The following is a 27,261-nucleotide window of genomic DNA, read 5'->3' on the forward strand; positions in this document are numbered from 1 at the left end:
CTTCTTATTTACAATGACAGCCTACCCTGGCCGACGCTGGACCAATTTTGTACCGGCCTATGGGGCTCCAAATCACGGACGGATGTGATACAGCCTGGAATCGAACCAGCGACTGTAGTGACGCCTCTCTGCACTGAGATGCAGCGCCTCAGAACGCTGCGCCACTTGGGAGTAGAGGAAACAATGAGCCTACACATTTCTACAGGGTCACATGAAGCCAAATTATTGTCACAGGCAGGCAGTGACACAATGTTTGTAGACAGAAAACTTAGCAATGATTAACAAAAAAATTGATTAAGGGGGAATGTTATACCTGTTGTTGGCAAATGAGAGCAAACGTGTGGGCATGGGAAGAGAGAACTACAATTCCCTTGCTACATGCATTCCAAATCAATGACGTTGTTTGTGCGACGTACAGTCCCAGCGTGTGGAAAAAATGGCGGACGCAATGAACGTCGGTGTGAATTTAGAAGCATTTTCTCAAGCAATAAATGCTATTCAGGCACTTCGTTCGAGTGTAACAAGGGTTTTTGACTCTCTGAAAGATGGGATGAAAAACAAAGAAACCCTTGAAGGACGCGAAAAGGTTTTTATTACCGAGTTTCAAGATAACCTGCAGTCTGTGAATCGCGACTTGAAGTGAGTAACGTTAGCCGTAGCTAGCTGTAAACAAGAAAATGCGAAATATTTGCTGTTAACAGACAGCGTGCTGTTTAGTTATAGTCCGTGAGGAATGTACTGTTGAAGTAGAAATGGTGTGCGTGTATATATATGTAACGTTAACTTGTGTGTGTGCTCAAGAGCAATTAATAATAATGTATTTTATATAGCGCTTTTCGTTACAAAAATTATAAAAAACGCATAATAGCAACTAGCTAGCTAGCTAACCCCAGCACACTGGCAAGTCTTGCATGCACACCTCAAAGTGCTTTCCATTACATGGTGATTGTCAATAGCTATGTCTCCATCCAATTGGCGACAGTTTTTTTATGCAAATATTCTAAAATCAGCATAAAAATAATATGCGCATTTTCCCACCAGAGATGTGTTTGCATCAAATTGACGTGTTGCAGAAAGAAGGCTGTGTGTGATGATGTAGTTAACATTTTTTTTTAACTATTGGGGTTAAATTCCCATCTACTGATAAAAAAATACAAGTTAAATGGGTTTCCATTTAACCAGCCTGAATTCGTATACACACAATACCCCGTAATTACAAAATGAAAACATGTTTTTAGACTTTTTTGCAAATAAAATGAAATGGGTTTCCATCACATTTTCAACTCTACTGATGAATGTTCCATTATATAGCGAGTGCCCACTCTGCAATTGGCACGTGTGCTGTGGCCAACAGCGCCATATAGCCTACATGATGAAATTATTATGGACAAAAGAGTGAGATTTATTTTTATTTGTCAAATGGCAGCAAGCAACGATCATCATGTTGTTTTTTCACCTTTATTTAAGTTCTCATTTACAACTGCGACCTGGCCAAGATAAACCAAAGCAGTGCGACACAAACAACAACACAGAGTTACACATGGAAAAACAAACATACAGTCAATAATACAATAGAGAAAGTCTATATACAGTGTGTGCAAAAGGAGGTAGGATAAGAGGGGTGAGGCAATGAATAGGCCATAGTGGCAAAATTATTACAGTATGGCAAATTAAACACTGGGGTGATAGATGTGCAGAAGATGAGTGTGCAAGTAGCTATACTGGTTTGCAAAGGAGCAAAATAAATAACAATATGGTGATGAGGTAGTTGGATGGGCTAATTTACAGATGAGCTATGTGCAGTGATCTGTGAGCTGCTCTGACAGCTGGTGCTTAAAGCTAGTGAGGGAGATATGAGTCTCCAGCTTCAGTAATTTTTGCAGTTCGTTCCAGTCATTGGCAGCAGAGAACTGTAAGGAAAGGCTGCCGAAAGAGGAATTGGCTTTGGGAGTGACCAGTGAAATATACCTGCTGGAGCGCGTGCTGCAGGTGGGTGCTGCTTTCGTGACCAGTGAGCTGAGATAAGGTGGGGCTTTACATGGCAACTACTTATAGATGACCTGGAGCCAGTGGGTTTGGCGATGGATATGAAGCGAGGGCCAGCCAACGAGAGCATACAGGTCGCAGTATATGGGGTTTTGGTGACAAAACGGATGGCACTGTGATAGATTGTATCCAGTTTGCTGAGTAGAGTGTTGGAGGCTATTTTGTAAATGACATCAAGGATCGGTAGGATAGTCAGTTTTACTAGGGTAGTGAAGGAGGCTTCGTTGCGAAATAGGAAGCCGATTCTGGATTTAATGTGAGTCTGGAAGGAGAGTTTACAGTCTAACCAGACACCTAGGTATTTGTAGTAGTCCACATATTCTAAGTCAGAACCGTCCAGAGTAGTGATGCTGGACGGTTGGGTAGGTGTGGGCAGCGATCGGTTGAAGAACATGCATTTAGTTTTGCTTGCATTTAAGAGCAGTTGGAGGCCACGGAAGGAGAGTTGTATGGCATTGAAGCTCATCTGGAGGTTAGTTAACATATTGTCCAAAGAAGGGCCAGAAGTATACAGAATGGTGTCATCCGAATAAGACCCCCAATGTTTATTGGAAAGGAGCATCAAGCTCATCACTGTATCACAATTTATTTAATCTGTAGCCTAATAAACTGCATACTTTCCCAACGAGTCTAGTGGGAGGACCACACAACATGTCATCGTGTGACTCCAAGTTTACTTTGATATGATGGTTATTATCAATATTTGCGCATAAGCTTTCCAGCAACATTTCTCGCATAATTAATTTTACAGACACAGAAAGATCTCACCCTGTCTAGCATATTCTGTTTTGTAGACATTTGGAAAGTTTACCAACAAAAATTCTGTTTCCATCAGGCCTGTCATGACATTTTGTATCTGACTTACTTTACTCACATAAAAAGGTTGGATGGAAACCTGGTTGAATGTAAAACATTTGTTGCGCTCGCTAGATACTGTTGACGTGAAGGACTCTAACATACAGTGGGGCAAAAAAGTATTTAATCAGCTCCCAATTGTGCAAGTTCTCCTACTTAAAAAGACGAGAGAGGCCTGTAATTTTCATCATAGGTACACTTCAACTGTGACACAAAATGAGAAAAAAAAATCCAGCAAATCACATTGTAGGGTTTTTAATTAATTAATTTGCAAATTATGGTGGAAAATAAGTATTTGGTCAATAACAAAAGTTTATCTCAATACTTTGTTATATACCCTTTGTTGGCAATGACAGAGGTCAAGCGTTTTCTGTAAGTCTTCAAGGTTTTCACACACTGTTGCTGGTATTTTGGCCCATTGCTCCATGCAGATCTCCTCTAGAGCAGTGATGTTTTGGGGCTGTTGCTGGGCAACACGGACTTTCAACTCCCTCCAAAGATTTTCTATGGGGTTGAGATCTGGAGACTGGCTAAGGCCACTCCAGGACCTTGAAATGCTTCTTATGAAGCCACTCCTTCGTTGCCCGGGCGGTGTGTTTTGGATCATTGTCATGCTGAAAGACCCAGCCACGTTTCATCTTCAATGCCCTTGCTGATGGAAGGAGGTTTTCACTCAAAATCTCACGATACATGGCCCTATTCATTCTTTTCTTAGGATGCAACTCAGCATTCTTTGTCCTCCAAACACGACGAGTTGAGTTTTTACCAAAAAGTTATATTTTGCTTTCATCTGACCATATGACATTCTCCCAATCTTCTTCTGGATCATCCAAATGCTCTCTAGCAAACTTCAGACGGGCTTGGACATGTACTGGGGGACACGTCTGGCACTGCAGTATTTGAGTCCCTGGCGGTGTAGTGTGTTACTGATGGTAGGCTTTGTTACTTTGGTCCCAGCAGGTCATTCACTAGGTGTGTGGTTCTGGGATTTTTGCTCACCGTTCTTGTGATCATTTTGACTCCACGGGGTGAGATCTTGCGTGGAGCCCCAGATCGAGGGAGATTATCAGTTGTCTTGTATGTCTTCCATTTCCTAATAATTGCTCCCACAGTTGATTTCTTCAAACCAAGCTGCTTACCTATTGCAGATTCAGTCTTCCCAGCCTGGTGAAGGTCTACAATTTTGTTTCTGGTGTCCTTTGACAGCTCTTTGGTCTTTGCCATAGTGGAGTTTGGAGTGTGACTGTTTGAGTTTGTGGACAGGTGTCTTTTATACTGATAATAAGTTCAAACAGGTGCCATTAATACAGGTAACGAGTGGAGGACAAAGGAGCCTCTTAAAGAAGAAGTTACAGGTCTGTGAGAGCCAGAAATCTTGCTTGTTTGTAGGTGACCAAATACTTATTTTCCACCATAATTTGCAAATAAATTCATAAAAAATCCTACAATGTGATTTTCTGGATTTTGTTTCTCATTTTGTCTGTCATAGCTCAAGTGTACCTATGATGAAAATTACAGGCCTCTCTCATCTTTTTAAGTGGGAGAACTTGCACAATTGGTGGCTGACTAAATACTTTTTTGCCCCATTGTAAATGTTATTCTCCCAAAAAGGAATATGCTGAAAAATAAAGATTTTTTTTTGTGGACCACTTTGCATATTTAGCAATGCTGTAGAACCATGCAGAACCACGAACTGTTCTAAAAGTATAAATGACATCAGATTTGTAAAATATTAACAGGAAAGCACTTTTAATTGAAAATATTGGGCATTTGCTATGTGTGCTGTTTTCTTTGGATAGTCTTGTAAATCTTAGATGATTAATATACATGTGTATTGATATAAGTTCTTTGTTGTCTCCATTGTGGTGAATCTATTCTGTTGTCTTTTTATTGATGTGTTAAAGGGAACAACAAGCCTATTCTAACAGCTGCTATTCTATGTACTTGCGTAGTGAATTGGAACGCCTCAGTACGCTGGTTGGCAGACCTTCAGAGAGTCATCCCCTTCACAACAGTGGCCTGCTGAGTCTGGACCCAGTTCAGGACAAGACTCCGTTGTACAGTCAGCTCCTTCAGGCTTACAAGTGGTCTAACAAGGTAGGCTAAGCTTTTCTACTGGGCTACAAAATATAAGGCCAGTATTCAGTCGTAGTGCGTACTGGATTTTCTGCAATGCAGTTTCTTTCATGCTGTGTGAAATATTGGAATCTTGTGGATTATTTCCTCGAATGTCAATGTGAAGCCCCTCCATCCTTAGAAATACTTGTTTGTATCCCATCTATTATCCCAATTTTAGGAGCTCCCGTTTCCTCCGTGATACGCTTCCAGTGCATTAGCGAAAGACCTACAATGACATGTTAGCATCTCTGTTAGCCACAAAAACACCGGACCACCCTATTGTTGCGAAATTGTTACGTTTTTAAAGCATAGGCTGCTGCTACTCGCTGTTTATTATTTATGCATAGTCACCTTACAAATGATCTCGGCTAACCTGAGTCCCCACACATTGACTCGGTACCGGTACTCCCTGTATATAGCCTCGTTATAATGTACATTTGTTGTTACTTTTTGATTGATTAGATTTGTTTTTTACTTTAGTTTATTTAGTAAATATTTTATTAACTCTATTTATTGAACAGCATTGTTGGTTAAGGGCTTGTAAGTAAGCATTTCACAGTAAGGTTGTAACAAATAACTTTCTTCTGAAACTCATCAGTCTATTCTTGTTCTGAGAAATGAAGGCTATTCCATGCGAGAAATTGCCAGGAATCTGAAGATCCCGTGCAACGCTGTCTACTACTCTTCACAGAAAAGCGATACTGGTGCACAACTGAGCAAGAAAACAAGTATATTAGTGTCTAGTTTGAGAATCAGACACCTCACATGTCCTCAACTGGCAACTTCATTAAATAGTACCCGCAAAACACCAGTCTCAACGTCAACAGTGAAGATGCGACTCTGAGATGCTGGCCTTCTAGGCAGAGTTGCAAAGAAAAAGCCTTATCTCAGACTGGCCAATAAAAATAAAAGATTAAGATGGGCAAAAGAACATGGACACTGGACAGAGGAAGACTGGAAAGAAGTGTTATGGATAGACTAAGTTTGAGGTGTTCGGATCACAAAGAAGAACATTTGTGAGATGCAGAAAAAATGAAAAGATGCTAGAGGGGTGCTTGACGCCATCTGTCAAGCATGGTGGAGGCAATGTGATGGTCTGGGGGTGCTTTGTTGGTGGTAAAAGTGGGAGATTTGTACAGGGTAGAAGGGATCTTGAAGAAGGAAGGCTATCACTCCATTTTGCAACACCATGCCATACCCTGTGGACGGCTCTTAATTTGAGCCAATTTCCTCCTACAACAGGACAATAACCCAAAGCACAGCTCCAAACTATGCAAGAACCATTTAGGAAAGAAGTCAGCTGGTATTCTGTCTATAATGGAGTGGTCAGCACAGTCACCAGATCTCAACCCTATTGAGCTGTTGTGGGAGCAGCTTGACCGTACGTAAGAAGTGCCCATCAAGCCAATCCAACTTGTGGGAGGTGCTTCAGGAAGCATGGTGTGAAATCCCTTCAGATTTCCTCAAGAAATTGACAATTAGAATGCCAAAGGTCTGCAAGGCTTTAATTGCTGGAATGGAGGATTCTTTGACGATAGCAAAGTTTGAAGGACACAATTACTATTTAAATAAAAAAATCATTATTTATAACCATGTCAACATTTACGTCTTGACTATATTTCCTATTCATTTTGCAAATATTTTCATGAATGTTTTCATGTGTCAAATCGGAGGGTCTGTTGTCCGGACCTCTGGCAGTCTCTATGGGGGTGCCACAGGGTTCAAATCTCGGGCCAACTCTTTTCTCTGTATATATCAATGATGTCGCTCTTGCTGCTGGTGATTCTCTGATCCACCTCTACGCAGACAACACCATTCTGTATACATCTGGCCCTTCTTTGGACACTGTGTTAATAAACCTCCAAACGAGCTTCAATGCCATACATCACTCCTTCCGTGGTCTCAAACTGCTTTTAAATGCTAGTAAAACTAAATGCATGCTCTTCAACCGATTGCTGCCCTTGCCCGCCCTCCTAGCATCACTACTCTTGACGGTTCTGACTTAGAATATGTAGATAACTACAAATACCTAGGTGTCTGTTTAGACTGTAAACTCTCCTTCCAGACTCACATTAAGTATCTACAATCAAAAATGTAATCTAGAATCGGCTTCCAATTTTGCAACAAAGCCTCCTTCACTCATGCTGCCAAACATACCCTTTTAAAATGGACTATCCTACCGATCCTGGACTTCGGCGATGTCTTTTACAAAATAGACTGCTTCCAATTTGTTGAGTAGTGTTGGAGGCTATCACAGTGCCATCCATTTCGTCAACAAAGCATCCCAAATACTATCCACCACTGCGACCTGTATGCTCTCGTTGGCTGGCCCTCGCTACATATTCATCACCCCGCCTTATCTCAGCTCACTGGTCACCATAGCAACACCCACCCATAGCATGCGCTCCAGCAGGTATATTTCACTGGTCATCCCCAAAGCATTTGGCCACCTTTCCTTCCAGTTCTCTGCTGCCAATGACTGGAACGAATTTCAAAAATCACTGAAGCCGGAGACCCAACTACCTCATCCCCACATTGTTATTATTATTTTTTTGCTCTTTTGCACCCCAGTATCTCTACTTGCACATCATCATCATCTGTACAGCTATCACTCGTGTTAATCCAAATTGTAATTATTTTGCCTCTATGACCTATTTATTGCCTTACCTCCCTAAACTTACTATATTTGCAGACATTGTACATAGATTTTTCTAATGTGTTATTTATTGACTGTACGTTTGTTTATCCCATGTAACTCTGTTGTTTTTGCTTTATCAGTAACACTGATTTGCTTTATCTTGGCCAGGTCGCAGTTGTAAATGTGAACTTGTTCTCGACTGGCCTACCTGATTAAATAAAGGTGAAATAAATAAATGGAAAACAAGGACATTTCTAAGTTACACTACCGTTCAAAAGTTTGGGGTATCTAGCTTATTTTTATTTCAGGGTGACTATTGCCTTTTATTTCGCACTGGAAAGGGTGCTCACTAAGTCACCATTGTGGACTAATATTGTTTTAGAAATAAGATTTTTATGTATCACTGTGGCAGTTTTCTGACCATGTTCTGGAGTGCTTGTGATGGAGCCAGTCACAATGTTTGATGTAGCCTAATATAAAAGTCCAGGGCTCTCCTGTTGAGAATGCACAGATGTCTCCCACTCCAGTATCTGATACACTTGTGCCTGAAGTGATCTTGAACCCCATGTCCCCATTTTCAATGTCCATTTTCATGGGGTACTTTGACTTCCTTTGATCACTTGGCTTTCACAAGAAAATAACTCAATGAACGTTATTTCCCTTACACACAAGACTCCCTCTTAGTGCTCTTATATAGATAAGAGAACGCAAGGTAGCGTATCTTCATTAAGGAAGGTGCATTGCCTTCATCAAGTATTCATACCCCTTGACTTATTCCTCATTTTGTTCTTATAGCCTGAATTCAAAATGTATTAAATAACTGTTTTTCACCCATCTACACATAATACCCCATAATGACAAAGTGAAAACGTGTTTTTAGACATTTTTTTTCAAATATATTGAAAATGAAATACAGAAATATCTAATTTAAATAAGTATTCCCACCCCTGAGTCAATACATGTTGCAATCACCTTTGGCAGCAATTACAGCTGTGAGTCTTTCTGCCTAAGTCTGTAGAGCTTTCTACACCTTGGATTGTACAATATTTGCCCATTTTATTATTTTCAAAGTCTTTAAACTCTGTTGAATTGGTTGTTGATCATTGCTACACAGCCATTTTCAAGTCTTGCCAAAGATTTTCAAGCCGATTTAAGTCAAGAGTAACTAGACCGCTCAGGGACATTCAATATTGTATTGGTAAGCAACTCCAGTGTAGATTTGGCCTGTTTTAGGTTATTGTCCTGGTGAAAGGTGAATTCATCTCTCAGTGTCTGACTGAACCAGATTTCGGGCTAGGATTTTGCCTGTGCTTAGCTCCATTCAGCTTATTTTTTCCCCCTGAAAAACTCCCCCATCCTTAACGATTACAAGCGATTACATAACATGATGCAGCCACCACTATTTTTTAAAATATGGAACGTGATGCTCAGTAATGTATTGGATTTGCCCCAAACATAACACGTTGTATCCAAGACAAAAAGTAAGCTGCTTTGCCACGTTTTTGCGGATTTATACTGAACAAAAATATAAACGCAACATGCAACAATTTCAAGATTATGAGTTATAGTTAATTTAAGGAAATCAGTCAATTTAAGTAAATCAATTAGACCCTAATCTATAGATATCACATGGCTGGGCAGGGGCGCAGCCATGGGTTGGTCTGGGAGAGCCACTTGGGAGCCAGGCCCAGCCAATCAGAATGGGATTTTCCCCACAAAAGGGCGTTTATTACAGACAGAAATGCTCCTCAATTTCATCAGCTGTCCGGGTGGCTGGTCCTAGACGATCCCGCAGGTGAAGAAGCCGGATGTGGAGTCCTTGGCTGGCGTGGTTACAAGTGGTCTGAGGTTTTTAGTCCGTTTCTACGTACAGCCAAATTCTCTAAAATGGCTTACGGTAGAGAATTGAACATTCACATGGTGCACCTGTGTAATGATCATGCTGTTTAATCAGCTTCTTGATATGCTACATCTGTGGATGGATTAACTTGGCAAAGGAGAAATGCTCACTAACAGGGACATAAACAAATGAATGGCTTCTGCCGCCTGCAAGTTATTTAATTTAAGGGAAATGTGGTCAGTCTGGAATTATGCAATTCTGATATAAAAAAATAGATGTATCGATATAAATAAATCTATTTTATAACAATCTTTTATCTATCATATCCCATTTTTTATATAAAACATTTTGAATATCTTTCAATAATTGTAATGTTTGATATCAATAATTATATTTATTCAGTGTTTAATATATATTTTTTGAATATGTTATTGATAATTACATTTTTATATAAAAACATTGAATTACTGATATAAACATTCAAATTGTTGATATTGAAAATTATATTGATATCAAAGAATTTAGTCAGCCACCAATTGTGCAAGTTCTCCCACTTAAAAAGATGAGAGGCCTGTAATTTTCATCAAAGGTACACTTCAACTATGACAGACAAAATGAGAAGAAAACAAATCCAGAAAATCACATTGTAGGATTTTTAATGAATTTATTTGCAAATTATGGTGGAAAATACGTATTTGGTCACCTACAAACAAGCAAGATTTCTGGCTCTCACAGACCTGTAACTTCTTCTTTAAGAGGCTCCTCTGTCCTCCACTCGTTACCTGTATTAATGGCACCTGTTTGAACTTCTGTTTGAACCTCAAACAGTCACACTCCAAACTCCACTATGGCCAAGACCAAAGAGCTGTCAAAGGACACCAGAAACAAAACTGTAGACCTTCACCAGGCTGGGAAGACTGAATCTGCAATAGGTAAGCAGCTTGGTTTGAAGAAATCAACTGTGGGAGCAATTATTAGGAAATGGAAGACATACAAGACAACTAATAATCTCCCTCGATCTGGGGCTCCACGCAAGATCTCACCCCGTGGGGTCAAAATGATCACAAGAACGGTGAGCAAAAAACCCAGAACCACACGGGGGAACCTAGTGAATGACCTGCAGAGAGCTGGGACCAAAGTAACAAAGCCTACCATCAGCAAGGGCATTGAAGATGAAACGTGGCTGGGTCTTTCAGCATGACAATGATCCCAAACACACCGCCCGGGCAACGAAGGAGTGGCTTCATAAGAAGCATTGTGTTGTTGCCCAACAACAGCCCCAAAACATCACTGCTCTAGAGGAGATCTGCATGGAGGAATGGGCCAAAATACCAGCAACAGTGTGTGAAAACCTTGTGAAGACTTACAGAAAACATTTGACCTCTGTCATTGCCAAGAAAGGGTATATAACAAAGTATTGAGATAAACTTTTGTTATTGACCAAATACTTATTTTCCACCATAATTTGCAAATAAATAAATTAAATATCCTACAATGTGATTTTCTGGATTTCTTTTTCTCATTTTGTGTCACAGTTGAAGTGTACCTATGATGAAAATTACAGGCCTCTCTCATCTTTTTAAGTGGGAGAACTTGCACAGTTGGTGGCTGACTAAATACTTTTCTGCCCCAAAAGATACATGTAACTGTCTCCCATTCCAGCGTGTTGCTTTTTTTGCCCAAAGGGAGGATAAACACAGTTGATCGATAGCAGTTTTCCAGCTATTGATCAGTCGGCTAAGGCTGCATACCTCTGCTGTCTTTTCCCATGTCTCTATCTGACTTGCTCGCCAACTTGATTCCTCACGGTCATGGGCAGAGGGCACCCACCCAAATACACTGAAGTTTCACTTCTTATGGTAGTTTGCCTCCCGTCAACGGTACTTTCATTCGTCATTACCAGTGCATAGGAACTCCGGATGTTGTTGAACTGCTTTTTGGATGTATGCTGAACAAAAATATAAATGCAACATGCAACAATTTCAAAGATTTTACTGAGTTACAGTTCATATAAGGAAATAAATGTATTAAATCTATCGGTTTTACATGACTGGGAATACAGATATCCATCTGTTGGCCATTTGCATCATGCAGCGCCACACATCTCCTTCGCATAGAGGTGGTCAGGCTGTTGATTGTGGAATGTTGTCCCACTCCTCTTCAATGACTGTGCGAAGTTGCTGGATATTGGGGGGGAACTGGAATGCTCTGTCGTATACGTTTATCCAGAGCATCCCAAACATGCTCTATGGGTGACATGTCTGGTGAGTATGCAGGCCTTGGAAGATCTAGGACATTTTCACGTTCCAGGAATTGTGTACTGATCATTGCGTGCATTATCATGCTAAAACCCGAGGTGATGTGGAGCGGTCATGGGCTGGCATGGTTACACGTGGTTGGACGTACTGCCAAATTCTCTACAATTAAGCTGGGGGCTTATGGTAGAGAAATTAACATGAAGTTCTCTGAAAACAGCTCTGGCGGGCTTTCCTTCAGTCAGCATGCCAGTTTCACGCTCCCTCAAGACTTAAGACATCTGTGGCATTGTACTGTGTGACAAAACTGCACATTTTAGAGTGGCCTTTTAGTGTCCCCAGCACAAGGTGCACCTGTGTAACAATAATGCTGTTTAATCAGCTTCTTGCTGTGCCACACCTGTCAGGTGGATGGATTGTCTTGGAAAAGAAGAAATGCTCACTAACAGGGATGTAAAAACATTTGAGAGAAGTAAGCTCTTTCTGGGATCTTTTATTTCAGCTGATGCAACATGGGACCAACACTTTACATGTTGCGTTTTATATTTTTTGGTTCAGTGTAGATCCACTCAGGTATAAGTGTTTTCCTTTGGGTTTGTCTTTCTGTGTAGCACTTCTGAGTTTACGTACCGAATACTCTTCCTAGATTGTGCAGGCTATTCAATGTTGTTGTTTTGCTGTGTTAAAGTCACGGGTGAGTGCTGTTGCATTATTTCTTTCCTCTCCTTAAAGTACGATATTCTGTGTAAAAGAGAAAGACTTGTACAGTGGTTGGTGAAGGGAGGGAGGTGTCTAGGTGTCTTTGTCCATCTTCTCCCCACCTCCACCCTCTGGTGTTTTTTCCCCAACCCACAGCCCAGGCGTGAAGCAGAGTTGGAGGGAGATTATCTCTGTCTCCCCCACGCCTCCAGAGGGGTCCACAGAAGGGCCGGGGCTCTGGTGCAGGAGTATCGACGCTCCCCTTGCACTTGGCCAAAGACTACAGCACTGACCCTTTCTCCTGCAGTCTTTATGTTAATGTAAAAACAATTGATTAGAGAATTACCAGTTCCGCAAATATAGAGGAAGCAGCAAACAAAAAAAGTTTGCACAGTTGTGCTGTGACTCATGTGTGCACAAATGGTAGGCTATACCCAAGCTGGTGGTAAACCAAGGTCATTAACAAGGGTACATGGTGCTTCTGGAATTGCCATTCATCTCAGGTTCTTTTTCTCCATGAATTGCTTTCCAGGATATTCAAAAACATGGATTGTAAGTTCGCATAAAATGATAACAAAGTGTGAAAAATGATACAGCCTGTTTTAGAAATACAACCAGATTTCAAGACTGGATATATGCAAGAATGAGTAAACAAACATTTCATTAAAGGGAAACATGTTCAGCCCACGGCTACTACTTGTCACTCACCATAGCCCAACCTAAGATATGTTCAGTTTGAGAAAGCTCAAGGTCCATTTTGTCCTTAGGCCTAGACTATTATGTTTAATAAAAACATATTTTTCTTCCTATTGCTCTAATTTAAGGTGACTGTGTAGTTCACTTGGTAGCCTGTTTGCCCTGTCATGTTCTTTTTGGCCTTAAGCAAGGTGAATTATATATTAGCCAACTCCTCTGACTGCTGTTTCACTGTGTGATACACTGATACATAATACGTTTTCTAAACCTATTACATTGAAATCTAATTGTATTTGTCACAGGTGTAGATTAACAGGGAAATGCTTACTTGCGGGCCCCAACAATGCAGAGAGAAAAATAATAGAAAGATGATATCATGAGGAATAAATACACAATGAGTAACGATAACTTGGCTATACACTGAGTATACCAAACATTAGGACCACCTTCCTAATATTGAGTTTCACCCCCCTCCCCTTTGCCCTCAGAACAGCTTAAATTTGTCAGGGCATGAACAATCTACAAGGTGTCGAAAGTGTTCCACAGGGAGGCTGGCCCATGTTGACTCCAATGCTACCCACAGTTATGTCAAGTTGACTGGATGTCCTTTGGTTTGTGGACTATTTGTAATACACACGGGAAAGTGTTGAGTGTGAAAAACCCAGCAGCGTTGCAGTTCTTGACATAAACCGGTGTGCTTGGCATCTACTACCATACCCAGTTCAAAGGTACTTTTGTCTTGCCCATTCACCCTCTGAATGGCACACATACACAATCCAAGTCTCAATTGTTTCAAGGCTTAAAAATCATCCTTTAACCTGTCTCCTCCCCTTCATCTACACTGCTTGAAGTGGATTTAACAAGTGAACTCAAAAAGGGATCATAGCTTTCACCTGGTCAATCTATCATGGATAGAGTATGTGTTCCTAATGTTTTGTACACTCAGTGGATACACATGTACAGAGGTACAAGGTAATTGAGGTAGATATGTACATATAGTTAGGGGTAAAGTGACTAAACAACAGGATAGATAATAAGCAGTATTAGTATTATAAGCAGCATTCTGATCCAAATCCAAAATGCTTGTGACAAAGACTTTTCAGTGTCTAAGACCATGGGCTACGTGCCAGTGAAAATAATATCTTGGTTTGTTAACTACATCAGTATTGACTGCTTAATCATATTTGTCTTCTAAATCAATGCGGTAGCCTACATTATTTTAGTCAATAATTGAATAGTGGTTCCATCACACCTCATTCTCTTAGGTCAGAGGTCGGCAACCCGTGATTTTTGGTTTTTATTTAAAACAGTATAATAAATATTGATTACGATCGAACCTGTTTATTATACTACTTGTATCTGTGCTTTATTATTCAATTTCGTGTGGCTTGGTGTGGGTATTTCAATTAATCACTGGAGTACAATATTTCCTTTTGTTGGTAGGTTTTTAAATCCAAAAAGTATGTTCACGAGTTTCGATTATCCCTGCAACTTCACCAGACAGCCATTGTGTCCACTGCTCTGTGGCCCTGATCGTCAGATTTCATGGTAATTTGATCCGACTGCTATCTGTGGTGCTGAATATCATATATTGCCGCTATTGTCCTCTCAAAAGGGTTGGAATTTATTTTGCGTTTCCCTCAACAGGTGACATCAATAAGAGATCATAGCTTTCACCTGGTCAGTGTATATATACATTATTTTAATAGCAGGACACTAAGGTTCATTGTTCCACTGAAGAGTATGAATTAGGCTGTTTGAGAAGATTTAAATCCTAAGTAACATGTACACTCATTGTTTGATGTACAATGAAAGTATTCAGACCTCTGTACTTTTTCCACATTTTGTTACTTTACAGCGTTATTCTAAAATTGCTGAAATCAATTATTTTCCTCATCAATCTATACACAATACCCCATGATGACTAAGCAAAACAGGTTTTTAGACATTTTTGCAAATATATTATACATACAGTTGAAGTCGGAAGTTTACATACACCTTGGCCAAATACATTTAAACTCAGTTTTTCACAATTCCTGACATTTAATCCTAGTAACAATTCCCTGTCTTAGGTCAGTTAGGATCACCACTTTATTTTAAGAATGTGAAATGTCAGAATAATAGTAGAGTGACTAATTTCCGCTTTTATTTATTTGATCACATTCCCAGTGAGTCAGAAGTTTACATACACTCAATTAGTATTTGGGAGCATTGCCTTTAAATTGTTTAACTTTAAATTGTTTAACTAAGCTTCCCACAATAAGTTGGGTGAATATTGTCCCATTCCTGCTGACAGAGCTGGTGTAACTGAGTCAGGTTTGTAGGCCTCCTTGCTCGCACATGCTTTTTTAGTTCTGCCCACACATTTTCTATGGGTTTGAGGTTAGGGCTTTGTGATGGCCACTCCAATACATTGTCTTTGTTGTCCTTAAGCCATTTTGCCACAACTTTGGAAGTATGCTTGGGGTCATTGTCCATTTGGAAGACCCATTTGCAACCAAGCTTTAACTGACTGATGTCTTGAGATGTTGACATGACGCCATCTATTTTGTGAAGTGCACCAGTCCCTCCTGCAGCAAAGCACCCCCACAACATGATGCTGCCACCCCCATGCTTCACGGTTGGGATGGTGTTCTTCGGCTTGCAAACACCCCCTTTTTCCTCCAAACACAACGATGGTCATTATGGCCGAACAGTTATTTTTTTGTTAACTCAGATCAGAGGACATTTCTCCAAAAAGTACGATCTTTGTCCCCATGTGCAGCTGCAAACCATGGTCTGGCTTTTTTATGGCGGTTTTGGAGCAGTGGCTTTCAGGTTATGTCGATATAGGACTCGTTTTACTGTGGATATAGACACTTTTGTACCTGTTTCCTCCAGCATCTTCACAAGGTCCTTTGCTGTTGTTCTGGGATTGATTTGCACTTTTCGCACCAAAGTACATTCATCTCTGGGAGACAGAACTAGCTTTTTCAAACAGAAATTTCCATCCTGTAGTACTAACTCAAAAAAGTTCTGGGACACTGTAAAGTCCATGGAGAATAAGAGCACCTCCTCCCAGCTGCTCACTGCTCTGAGGCTAGGAAACACTGTCACCACCGATAAATCTACTATAATTGAGAATTTCAATAAGTATTTCTCTACGGCTGGCCATGCTTTCCACCTGGCTACCCCTACCCCCGTCAACTGCCCGGCACCCTTCACAGCAACCCGCCAAAGCTCCTACCATTTCTCTTTCACCCAAATCCAGATAGCTGATGTTCTGAAAGAGCTGCAAAATCTGGACCCCTAAAAATCAGCCAGGCTAGACAATCTGGACCCTTTCTTTCTAAAATTATCTGCCAAAATGGTTGCAAATCCTATTACTAGCCTGTTCAACCTCTCTTTCGTATCATCTGAGATTCCCAAAGATTGGAAAGCTGCCGCGGTCATTCCCCTCTTCAAAGGGGGTGACACTCTAGACCCAAACTGCTACAGACCTATATCTATCCTACCCTGTCTTTCTAAGGTCTTCGAAAGCCAAGTTAACAAACAGATCACCAATCATTTTGAATCCCACCGTACCTTCTCCGCTATGCAATCTGGTTTCAGAGCTGGTCATGGGTGCACCTCAGCCACGCTCAAGGTCCTAAACGACATCATAACCGCCATCGATAAGAGACATTGCTGTGCAGCCGTATTCATCGATCTGGCCAAGGCTTTCGACTCTGTCGATCACCACATTCTTATTGGCAGACTCGACAGCCTTGGTTTCTCAAATGATTGCCTCGCCTGGTTTCCCAAATGATTGCCTCGCCGGTTTCCCAACTACTTCTCTGATAGAGTTCAGTGTGTCAAATCGGAGGGCCTGTTGTCTGGACCTCTGACAGTCTCTATGGGTGTGCCACAGGGTTCAATCCTCGGGCCGACTCTCTTCTCTGTATACATCAATGATGTTGCTCTTGCTGCTGGTGATTCTCTGGTACACCTCTACGCAGACGACACCATTCTGTATACTTCTGGCCCATCTTTGGACACTGTGTTAACTAACCTCCAGACAAGCTTCAATGACATACAACTCTCCTTCCGTGGCCTCCAACTGCTCTTAAACGCAAGTAAACCTAAATGCATGCTATTCAACCGATCACTGCACGCACCTGCTCGCCCGTCCAGCATCACTACTCTGGACGGCTCTGACTTAGAATATGTGGACAACTACAAATACCTAGGTGTCTGGTTAGACCGTCAACTCTCCTTCCAGACTCACATTAAGCATCTCCAATCCAAAATTAAATCTAGAATCGGCTTCCTATATCGCAACAAAGCATCCTTCACTCATGCTGCCAAACAAACCCTCGTAAAACTGACCATCCTACCGATCCTCGACTTCGGTGATGTCATCTATAAAATAGCCTCCAACACTCTACTCAACAAACTGGATGCAGTCTATCACAGTGCCATCTGTTTTGTCACCAAAGCCCCATACACTACCCACCATTGCGACCTATGTGCTCTCGTTGATTTGCCCTCGCTTCTTACTCGTCGCCAAATCCACTGGCTACAGGTTATCTACAAGTCTCTGCTTGGTAAAGCCCCACCTTATCTCAGCTCACTGGTCACCATAGCAGCACCCACTTGTAGCACACGCTCCAGCAGGTATATCTCAATGGTCACCCCCAAAGCCAATTCTGCCTTTGGTCATCTTTCCTTCCAATTCTCTGCTGCCAATGACTGGAACGAACTGCAAAAATCTCTGAAGCTGGAGACTCGTATCTCCCTCACTAGCTTTAAGCACCAGCTGTCCGAGCAGATCACTGCACCTGTACATAGCCCATCTGTATACAGCCCATCTATCTACCTACCTCATCCCCATACTGTATTTATTTATCTTGCTCCTTTGCACCCCAGTATCTACTTGCACATTCATCTTCTGCACATCTACCATTCCAGTGTTTAATTGCTATTTTTTAATTACTTCGCCACCATGGCCTATTTATTGTTTTAACTCCCTTAACTTACCTCATTTGCACTCACTGTATATAGACTTTTTGTTTTCTTTTGTTCTACTTTATTATTTACTGTATGTTTTGTTTATTCCAAGTGTAACTATGTGTTGTTGTATGTGTTGAATTGCTATGCTTTATCTTGGTCAGGTCGCATTTGCAAATTAGCAACTAGCCTACCTGGTTAAATAAGGTTGAAATAAAAATCTAGGTCACATCAATAGACAAACACAGTCTGCTTAAACTAATAATACTCAAACAATTATACTTTTTCATGTCTTTATTTAACACACCGTCTAACCATTCACAGTGCAGACTGGAAAAGTATGTGAACCCTTGGATTTAATATCTGGTTGACCCTCCTTTGGCAGCAATAACCTCAACCAAAAGTTTTATGTGGTTGTGAATCAGACCTGCAAAATGGTCAGGAGGAATTTTGGACCATTCCTCTTTACGAAACTGTTTCAAGTCAGCAATATTCTTTGGATGTCTGGTGTGAACTGCTCTCTCGAGGTCATGCCACAGCATATCATTCGGGTTGAGGTCAGGATTCTGACTGGGCCCCTCCCAGAAGGCGTATTTACTTCTGTGTTTTGGGTTGTTGCATCACCCAACTTCTGTTGAGCTTCAATTGGCGGCAGTTAGCCTAATATTCTCCTGCAAAATGTCTTGATAAATTGGGAATGTATTTTTCCGTCGACGATAGCAAGCTGTCCAGGCCCTGAGGCAGCACATCAGCCCCAAACCATGATGCTCCCTCCACCATGCTTTACAGTTGGGATGAGGTTTTGTTGTTGCTCTGCCTTTTTTTTTCTCTGCACATAGTGTTGTGTGTTCCTTCCAAACAACCCAACTTGGTAGTTTCATCTGTCCACAGAATATTTTGCCGGTAGCGCTGTGGAACCTCCAGGTGCACTTTTGCAAACTTCAGACTGTTTTTTTAGGACAGTAGTGGCTTCTACCGTGGTATCCTTCCATGAACACCATTCTTGTTTAGCGTTTTACGTATCGTAGACTCGTCAACAGAGATGTTGGCATGTTCCAGAGATTTCTGTAAGTATTTACCTGACTCTAGGATTCTTCTTAACATTATTGAGCATTCTGCGCTGTGAGCTTAGTCATCTGTACTGGATGGCACTCCTAGGGAGAGAAGCAACAGTGCTGAACTTTCTCCATTGATAGACAAGTTGTCTTACCATGGACTGATGAACATCAGAGATACTTTTGTAAACCTTTCCAGCTTAACGCAAGTCAACAATTCTTAATCTTAGGTCTTCTGAGATCTATTTTGTTCGAGGCATGGTTCACATCAGGCAATGCTTCTTGTGAATAGCAAACTCAAATTTTGTGAGTTTTTTGTAAAGGGCAAGCTAGCTCTAACCAACATCTCCAATCTTGTCTCATTGATTGGACTCCAGGTTAGGTGACTCCTTACTCCAATTAGCTTTAGGAAAAGTCATTATCACATACTTTTTCCAACCTCCACTTCAAAATCGACAAGAAAAATACAATAATTTGTGTTATTTGTTTAAGCACACTCTGTTTATTGTTGTGACTTAGATTACCAATTTATTCAAAAATCCAGATACTTCCAAAGGGTTGATGTTATGACTTCTATGAATGGTGGGTGGAGGAGTCAAGCGCAGAGAGCAGGTAGTTCCGTACGTGGATCTTTTTTTCCAATGGCAGCGGAAAAATGGGCATGCAAAACACAAGGGCGCATGAAACAACCCGTCCAAATAAACAGGACTAAAACTGTCCGGAAAAATAGAGATCACAATAATCAACCAACACCATAAAACAGAGAACAAGCCTGCACAATAACCAGTGGGCCTAGTGCCCTTAAATAGCCCACAAACAAAACTAAACTCAAAACGGGTGTAACCAATTAGACCCAACTAACAGAAACAAAAGGAAAGGGAATCGATGGCAGCTAGTAGGACGACGACCGCCGAGCGCCGCCCAAACAGGAAGAGGCACCATCTTCGGCGGGATTCGTGACAGTTCACATACTTTTTATTGCCACTGTATTAGATGAGTAATGCAAAATATGTAAACATTTATAAAAGTGACTAGTGATTTTAAGTCTATGTATGTAGGGCAGCAGCCTCTAAGGTGCTAGTGATGGCTATTTAACAGTCTGATGGCCTTGAGTTGGAAGCTGTTTTTCCGTCTCTCGGTCCCAGCTTTGATGCACCTGTACTGACCTCGCCTTCTGGATGATAGCGGGATGAACATGCAGTGGCTCTAGTTGTCCTTGATGTTCTTTTTTGTGTTTTTTTGTTTGTTTGAATTTGACCCCTTTTTATCCCCAATTTCGTGGTATCCAATTGTTTTAGTAGCTACTATCTTGTCTCATCGCTACAACTCCCGTACGGGCTCGGGAGAGACAAAGGTTGAAAGTCATGCATCCTCCGATACACAACCCAACCAAGCCGCACTGCTTCTTAACACAGCGCGCATTCAACCCGGAAGCCAGCCGCACCAATGTGTCGGAGGAAACACCGTGCACCTGGCAACCTTGGTTAGCGCGCACTGCGCCCGGCCCGCCACAGGAGTCGCTGGTGCGTGATGAGACAAGGACATCCCTACCGGCCAAGCCCTCCCTAACCCGGACAACGCTAGGCCAATTGTGCGTCGCCCCACGGACCTCCCGGTCGCGGCCGGTTACGACAGAGCCTGGGCGCGAACCCAGAGTCTCTGATGGCACAGCTGGCTTTGATGTTCTTTTTGGCATTCCTGTGACATCGGGTGCTGTGGCCTGGAGGGTAGGTAGTTTTCCCCCGGTGATGCATTGTGCAGACTGCACATCTGGAGTGTCTTGTGGTTGCGTGCTGTGCAGTTGCCATAGCAGACGGTGTTACAGCACGACAGGATGCTTTCAATTGCGCATCTGTCAAAGTTTGTGAGCGTTTTAAATGCCAAGCCAAATTTCTTCAGCGTCTGGAGGTTGAAGAGGCATCCTTCTTCACCACACTGTCTGTGTGGTGTGACCATTTCAGATTGTCAGTGATGTGTACACAGAGGAAATTGAAGCTTTCCACCTTCTCCACTGCAGTCCCGTGTGTAGGTTGCGCCCACTGCTGTTTCCTGAAGTCCACGATCAGCTCCTTTGTTTTGTTGACTTTGGGTGAGATGTTATTTTCCTGGCACCACACTCCCAGGGCCCTCACCTCGTCATTGTTGGTAATCAGGCCAACTACGGTTGTCGTCTGCAAACTTGATGATTGCGATGGAGACGTGCGTGACCACGCAGTCATGGGTGAACAGGGAGTATGGGAGAGGGCTGAGCACGCATCCTTCTGGGGCCCCAGTGTTGAGAATTAGTGAAGTGGAGGTGTTGTTTCCTACCTTCAAAATCTGTGGGCGTCCCGCCAGGAAATCCAGGACCCATTTGCACAGATAGGATAGGGCAGTGTACAGTGCGATGGCGATTGCATTGCATCTATCTAGGCAATATGCAAATTGAAGTGGGTCTAGGGTGTCAGGTAAGGTGATAGGATCCTTGACTGGCCTCTTAAAGCACTTCATGCTGACAGAAGTGAGTGCTATGGGGCGATCGTAATTTAGTTCAGTTACCTTTGCTTTCTTGGGTACAGGAACCATGGTGGGCATGTTGAGGACAGCAGACTGGGAACTGGAGAGATTGAATATGTCCGTAAACACTCCAGCCAGCTGGTCTGCGTGTGCTCTGAGGACTCGGCTTGGAATGCCGTCTGGGTCGGCAGCCTTGTGAGTGTTTTACTCACGTCGGCCACAGAGAAGAGCCCACAGTCCTTGGTAGCGGGCCGCGTCGGTGGCACTGTGTTATCCTCAAAGCGGGCGAAGGTGTTTAGCTTGTCCGGAAGCAAGACGTAAGGTTTCACCTGATATTTATACCGGTCTGTGCGATGAACTGAGAACCCAACTGGCTGTACGGACTCAGACAGCATATCCCGAGAGAGCCATGTTTCCGTGAAACAGATTATGTTACAGTACCGGATGTCTCTGGAAGGAAATCCTCACCCTGAGCTCGTCAACTTTATTATCCAGAGACTGAACATTAGCCAGTAATATACTCAGAAGTGGTGGGTGGTGTGCCCTTCCTGGGTCGGACTAGAAGTCCACTCCGAGTACCTCTCCTCCGCCGGCGGTGTTTTGGATCAGCCTCTGGAATCAGTTCAATTGCCCTGGGGGGTATGAACAAAGGATCCGATCAGGGTAAATTGTTTTCCTTGTCGTAATGCTGGTCATGCTGGGGAGTTACCTCCACTCTGATATCTAAAAGTTCTTCCCTGTTATATGTAATAACACACAAAATGTTCTGGGCTAATAATGTAAGAAATAACACAGCAAAAAAACATTCAGTTTCCTAATAGCTAGAAGCACGGCAACCCTATCTGTCTGCACCATTTTCACTTGTCCCAGAGAGATCCTTGATTAAAACATGCTCCAGAGCGCTCAGGACCTCAGACTGGGGAGAAGGTTCACCTTCCAACAGGACAACAACCCTAAGCACACAGTCAGGACAACACAGGAGAAGCTTCGGGACAAGTCTTTGAATGTGCTTGAGTGGCCCAGCCAGAGCGCGGACTTGAACCCGTTCGAACATCTCTGGAGAGACCTGAAAATAGCTGTGCAGCAACGCTCCCCATCCAACCTGACAGCTTGAGTGGATATGCAGAGAAGAATGGGAGAAACTCCCCAAATACGGGAGTGACAGGCATGTAGCGTCATACCCAAGAAGACTTTAGGCTGTAATTTCTGTCAAAGGTGCTTTAACCTTTCTGGCGCAGGCGTTCTGCTAGCTATCCACCTCGTCAACATCCGGTGAAATTGCAGAGCGCCAAATTCAAAATACAGAAATAGTCATATTAAACATTCATAAAAAATACAAGTCTTATACATCGGCTTAAAGATGAACTTCTTGTTAATCCAGCCACTTTGTCAGATTTCAAAAAGGCTTTACGGCAAAAGCATACCATGTGATTATCTGAGTGCAGCGCCCCGCTTACAAAAGCATACAAACATTTTACAACCAAGTGAAGGAATTACAAAAGTCAGAAATGGCGATAAAATTAATCACTAACCTTTGAAGATCTTCATATGGTTACAGTCACAAAAGTCCCAGCTACACAATTAATGTTAGTTTTGTTCGATAAAGCCCCTCTTTATATTCCAAAAACTCTGTTTTGTTCAGTAATCCACTGGCTCAAAGGTGGTCAAAGATGCAGATGAATACATCCTTATAATACCGGTAAAGTTTGTTGAAACATGTCAAACAATGTTTATAAATAATCGTCAGGTTGTCAATTGTCTAAATAATCGATAATATTTCAACCGGAAAATTGCGTCTTCGATAGAAAAGAAAAAACAACGAAGGGCGCGCACTTGGATATGTATACCAAACGCGCTAACAAACGGAGGTATTTGGACATAAATAACGGATATTATCGAACAAAACAAACATTTATTGTGGACCTGGGATTCCTGGAATGCTTTCTGATGAAGATCATCAAAGGTAAGGGAATATTTATCATATTTGTTGTTTATGTTGATACCAACACGGCGGCTATTGTGACTATTTCAGATTATTGCATGGTTTGCTTATTCCGTAAAGTTAAAAAAAATCAGATCCAGCGGTTGCATTAATGTTAGTGATAGGAGGACTCAAGATAGATCAACGACATTGTAGTTACCCCACAATACTAACCTAAATGACAGAGTGAGAAGAAGGAAACATGTAGAGAATAAAAATATTCCAAAACATGCATCCTTTTTGCAGTAAGGCACTAAAGTAAAACTGTAAAAAATGTGGCAAATAAATAAACTTTTTGTGCTGAATACAGAGTGTTATGTTTGGGGCAAATACAACACATCACTGAGTACCACTCTTCATATTTTCAAGCATGGTGGTGGCTGCATCATGTTATGTTTAGGATAACAATAAACGGCATAGCGCTAAGCACAGGCAAAATCCTAGAGGAAAACCTGGTTGTCTGCTTTCCAACAGACATTGGGAAACAAATTCACTTTTAGCAGGACAATAACCTAAAACACAAGGCCAAAGCTACACGAGTTGCTTACTAAGAAGACATAGAATGTTCTTGAGTGGCTTATTACAGTTTCAATTTAAATCGTCTTGAAAATATATGGCAAGACGTGAAAATGGCTGTCTAGCAATGATCAAGAACCAACTTGACAGAGCTTGAAGAAAATAAAAAAGTGTGCAAATATTGTACAATCCAGGTGTGCAAGGCTCTTAGACTTGCCCAGAAAACACACAATTGTAATCGCTGCCAAATGTGATTTTAACATGTATTGATTCAGGGGTGTGAATACATAGGTCAATTAGATATTTCTGTATTTCACTTTCAATAAATTAGCAAAAAGGTCTGAGAACACTCTTTCATTATGGGGTGTTGTGTGTAGATGGGTGAGAAAAAAAACAATTTTAATCCATTTTGAATTCAGGCTGTAACACAACAAAATGTGAAATAAGTCAAGGTCTGCAAATACTTTCTGAAGGCACTGCAGATGTGGCGCGGCTACTGATGTACAGTGCTAAGCTGTATCCTCCGGACTGCATTGCTACATTTCCCCTCAACCCTTTCAGCCCTGTTTGCTTCTTCAAGGTCACATTGCCAGCGGCAGTCTTACATTCCCCACTTAAAAAGCAAGAGGCCAGCGGCCACAAATCCAGACAGCTAATGATCTCAGAGATTAAGAAGCCACTATTAGTCCTATCTTTCTGAAAATTGGTCTAATAGCAAATTATGCATCGATGTTATCTTTAAAAATAAATCTCTAGATCTACATTACTCCATTCACTTGCATTCAATTTTAATTAGTGAGAAGGTTCACATCTTGCTTTTCCGTAATGCTGGTGTGAAATTCAATATACAGTTTCATGCATTAGAATTCAATGCTAGAATTCATTAATGTGGCTTTTGAATGACCTCACTTGCTACTGGTAAAAATCCTTCTGACTGGTATCGTGTACAGCATTTCTCATCCAATGTCATTACTTATGTCTATCTTTCTTGGTAACCTAGTCTTATCAAAAACCCTGATGGCAATAGAATAAGCTGATAATAATTTTCTCTGCACAGTCCCGATATTCCACCAACAGGTTGTAAGTCTTAATCATCTGTTGAACAAGGCTGTCAAAACAGATGAATGACGGGGCTCAGCCCCTTACCCAAGTTATGATCAGAGAGCAGAAAGCTTGCCTCCACAACACGGCTCTGCTCTGCTCTGCCAGTAATGATGGAGCACATGTCTGCAGATTGCTGCAAAAGGCACAACTAATGGCTGGTCAGTTTGGAAGATCTGGACTGTGAGGGGGGAGGGGGAATCAACTTTTAAAAAGCAGAGACCTTTTGAAAATATGCTGCTCAGAGAAAAGATGTTTGATGTTCAAACTTTGCTGGCATGGATCCCTTATTAGTTCTCAGACACGGGACTATAAAGCTTAGAGAACAGTCGCCTGTGTTTGCTTTCGCCTGCTAATTCCTCATTAAAAAAGTTCAGGACTGCAGGGGACCTTTTGATAATATTTTCCAAATATTTGTTTTCTGAATACCACAGATTCATCTGTAACTGCTCATGTCTGATGCTTTCAGAAGGACCTTTTCATCTTGGATTTCTTTCATTATTTGCAGTGTATTTTCTTCCAAAACTAGCCAACACGTTGTGTTGAACCCTGTGGACATGATGATTTTTCAGCCAATCTCCTTTGAGCAATCCAAGAATTGGAATATTCCATAATCTTTCACAGTACACTTTGTCAATTGCATTAGCCTAAGCCTGTAGCGGTTGCCTCACCAATGTGCACGACCCCATGTTGTTTCTGAGATCTAAGTGTATTCTAAAATGATTCTATGCTGTTTGTAAGAGGTTGCTCAAATCAAAGTTTATTTGTCACGTGTGCCGAATACAACAGGTGTAGTAGACCTTACAGTGAACTGCTTACTTACAGGCTCTAACCAATAGTGCAAAAAAAGGTATTAGGTGAACAATAGGTCAGTAAATAAATAAAAACAACAGTGAAGAACAGTAGCGAGGCTGTATATACATACAGACACCGGTTAGTCGGGCTGATTGAGGTAGTATGTACATGTAGATATGGTTAAAGTGATGATACATATATGATGAACAGAGGGTAGCAGTAGCGTAAAAGAGTTGGGGGGTGTAATTAATACCAGGCATACACTACATGATTTTGCCACATTCGTCACGTTTTGCCATCCAAGACACATTTTCATGATCTGGGTGAAATCCTATGAACTTGGGCAATGATCAATCAGTACGTTGGGACTCGCGTGGTTTGAGCGAAATGTAACTTTAAAGATACTGAAATCATCCAAGTATGATGCATTTTGCATAATTTGATGTTGTATTTTGCAAAGTTTTTATCTTATGATGATGCAAAATGCATCATATGAGGCACCAGGCCATGCAAAACGAATTCCATCAATATTACATCCGCGTGCGTCCTCCATTTCTTAAAAAAAAATGTTTCTGCACTTAATAATGTGCAAAACAAAATTCCTATGACAACCGAAAAAACGCAGGGCTGGATCAACTTGGGAATCATCGTGTAATAAGAGCGCCCACGTCCTAGGGTTGAGGAATAAAAGATGTGGGACAAAGAAATCGCAAAATGTGAGCACGTCCAAGATAAGATTTTACATTTACGTGTAGTGTATGCCCTGATTAAATTACTGATAAAAAAATAAAACGGGAGCATTTGTTCAGTCATTCTGTCAGCGGTCATTGGCGGTTAGGACTGCATTGTCACACCGCTTCTTCTTCTTCTTTTTTTAAATCAGAGTCCGTAGAAACTTGTTTAAACCCAAATTAGTTTCCTGTGAGGAATATGTCCAATCTCATTTGCGTTTGAACTTTAGATCGCTGGTTATTTGGTGTGTTGAAAGTGATTTAAAATATGTTTGCAATGAAGTAATAGCTGGCTTGTTAATTTTGTGTTGGGACTACTAAATGGTTGTTTTTCTATTATTATGATTGAGGTCTACTGGCTTATTTGAGTGAATGGGCAGCTAATTCTTTCACATTATTTTATGCTGTATGTGACTGCTGTTTCTATCAGCACTCTCTTTCAGCATGCTGAAATAGTGGAGGCAGGGCACC

The 27,261-nt window shown here is 41.5% G+C and overlaps 1 protein-coding gene across 5 annotated transcripts in view; it reads left to right on the forward strand.

The window, feature by feature from the left end:
• Positions 1 to 407: 407 nt before the first annotated feature.
• med27 (mediator complex subunit 27) overlaps positions 408 to 27,261 on the forward strand; it is an 89,038-nt gene continuing 62,184 nt past the window's right edge. For 3 of the 5 annotated variants that reach the window (XR_010461468.1, XR_010461469.1, XR_010461470.1), the window contains exons 1-2: positions 408 to 639; positions 4,854 to 4,998. Coding sequence is in view for 2 of the 5 variants with exons in the window: in XM_029637249.2 (XP_029493109.1) it covers positions 437 to 639; positions 4,854 to 4,998 (348 nt within the window). In the remaining 3 variants the exon portion in view is untranslated. The remainder of the gene's footprint in view (positions 640 to 4,853; positions 4,999 to 27,261) is intronic. The other 2 variants (XM_029637249.2, XM_029637245.2) reach the window with 2 other exon arrangements.

Source organism: Oncorhynchus nerka, linkage group LG27, assembly GCF_034236695.1.
Source record: "Oncorhynchus nerka isolate Pitt River linkage group LG27, Oner_Uvic_2.0, whole genome shotgun sequence".
NCBI lineage: Eukaryota > Metazoa > Chordata > Actinopteri > Salmoniformes > Salmonidae > Oncorhynchus > Oncorhynchus nerka.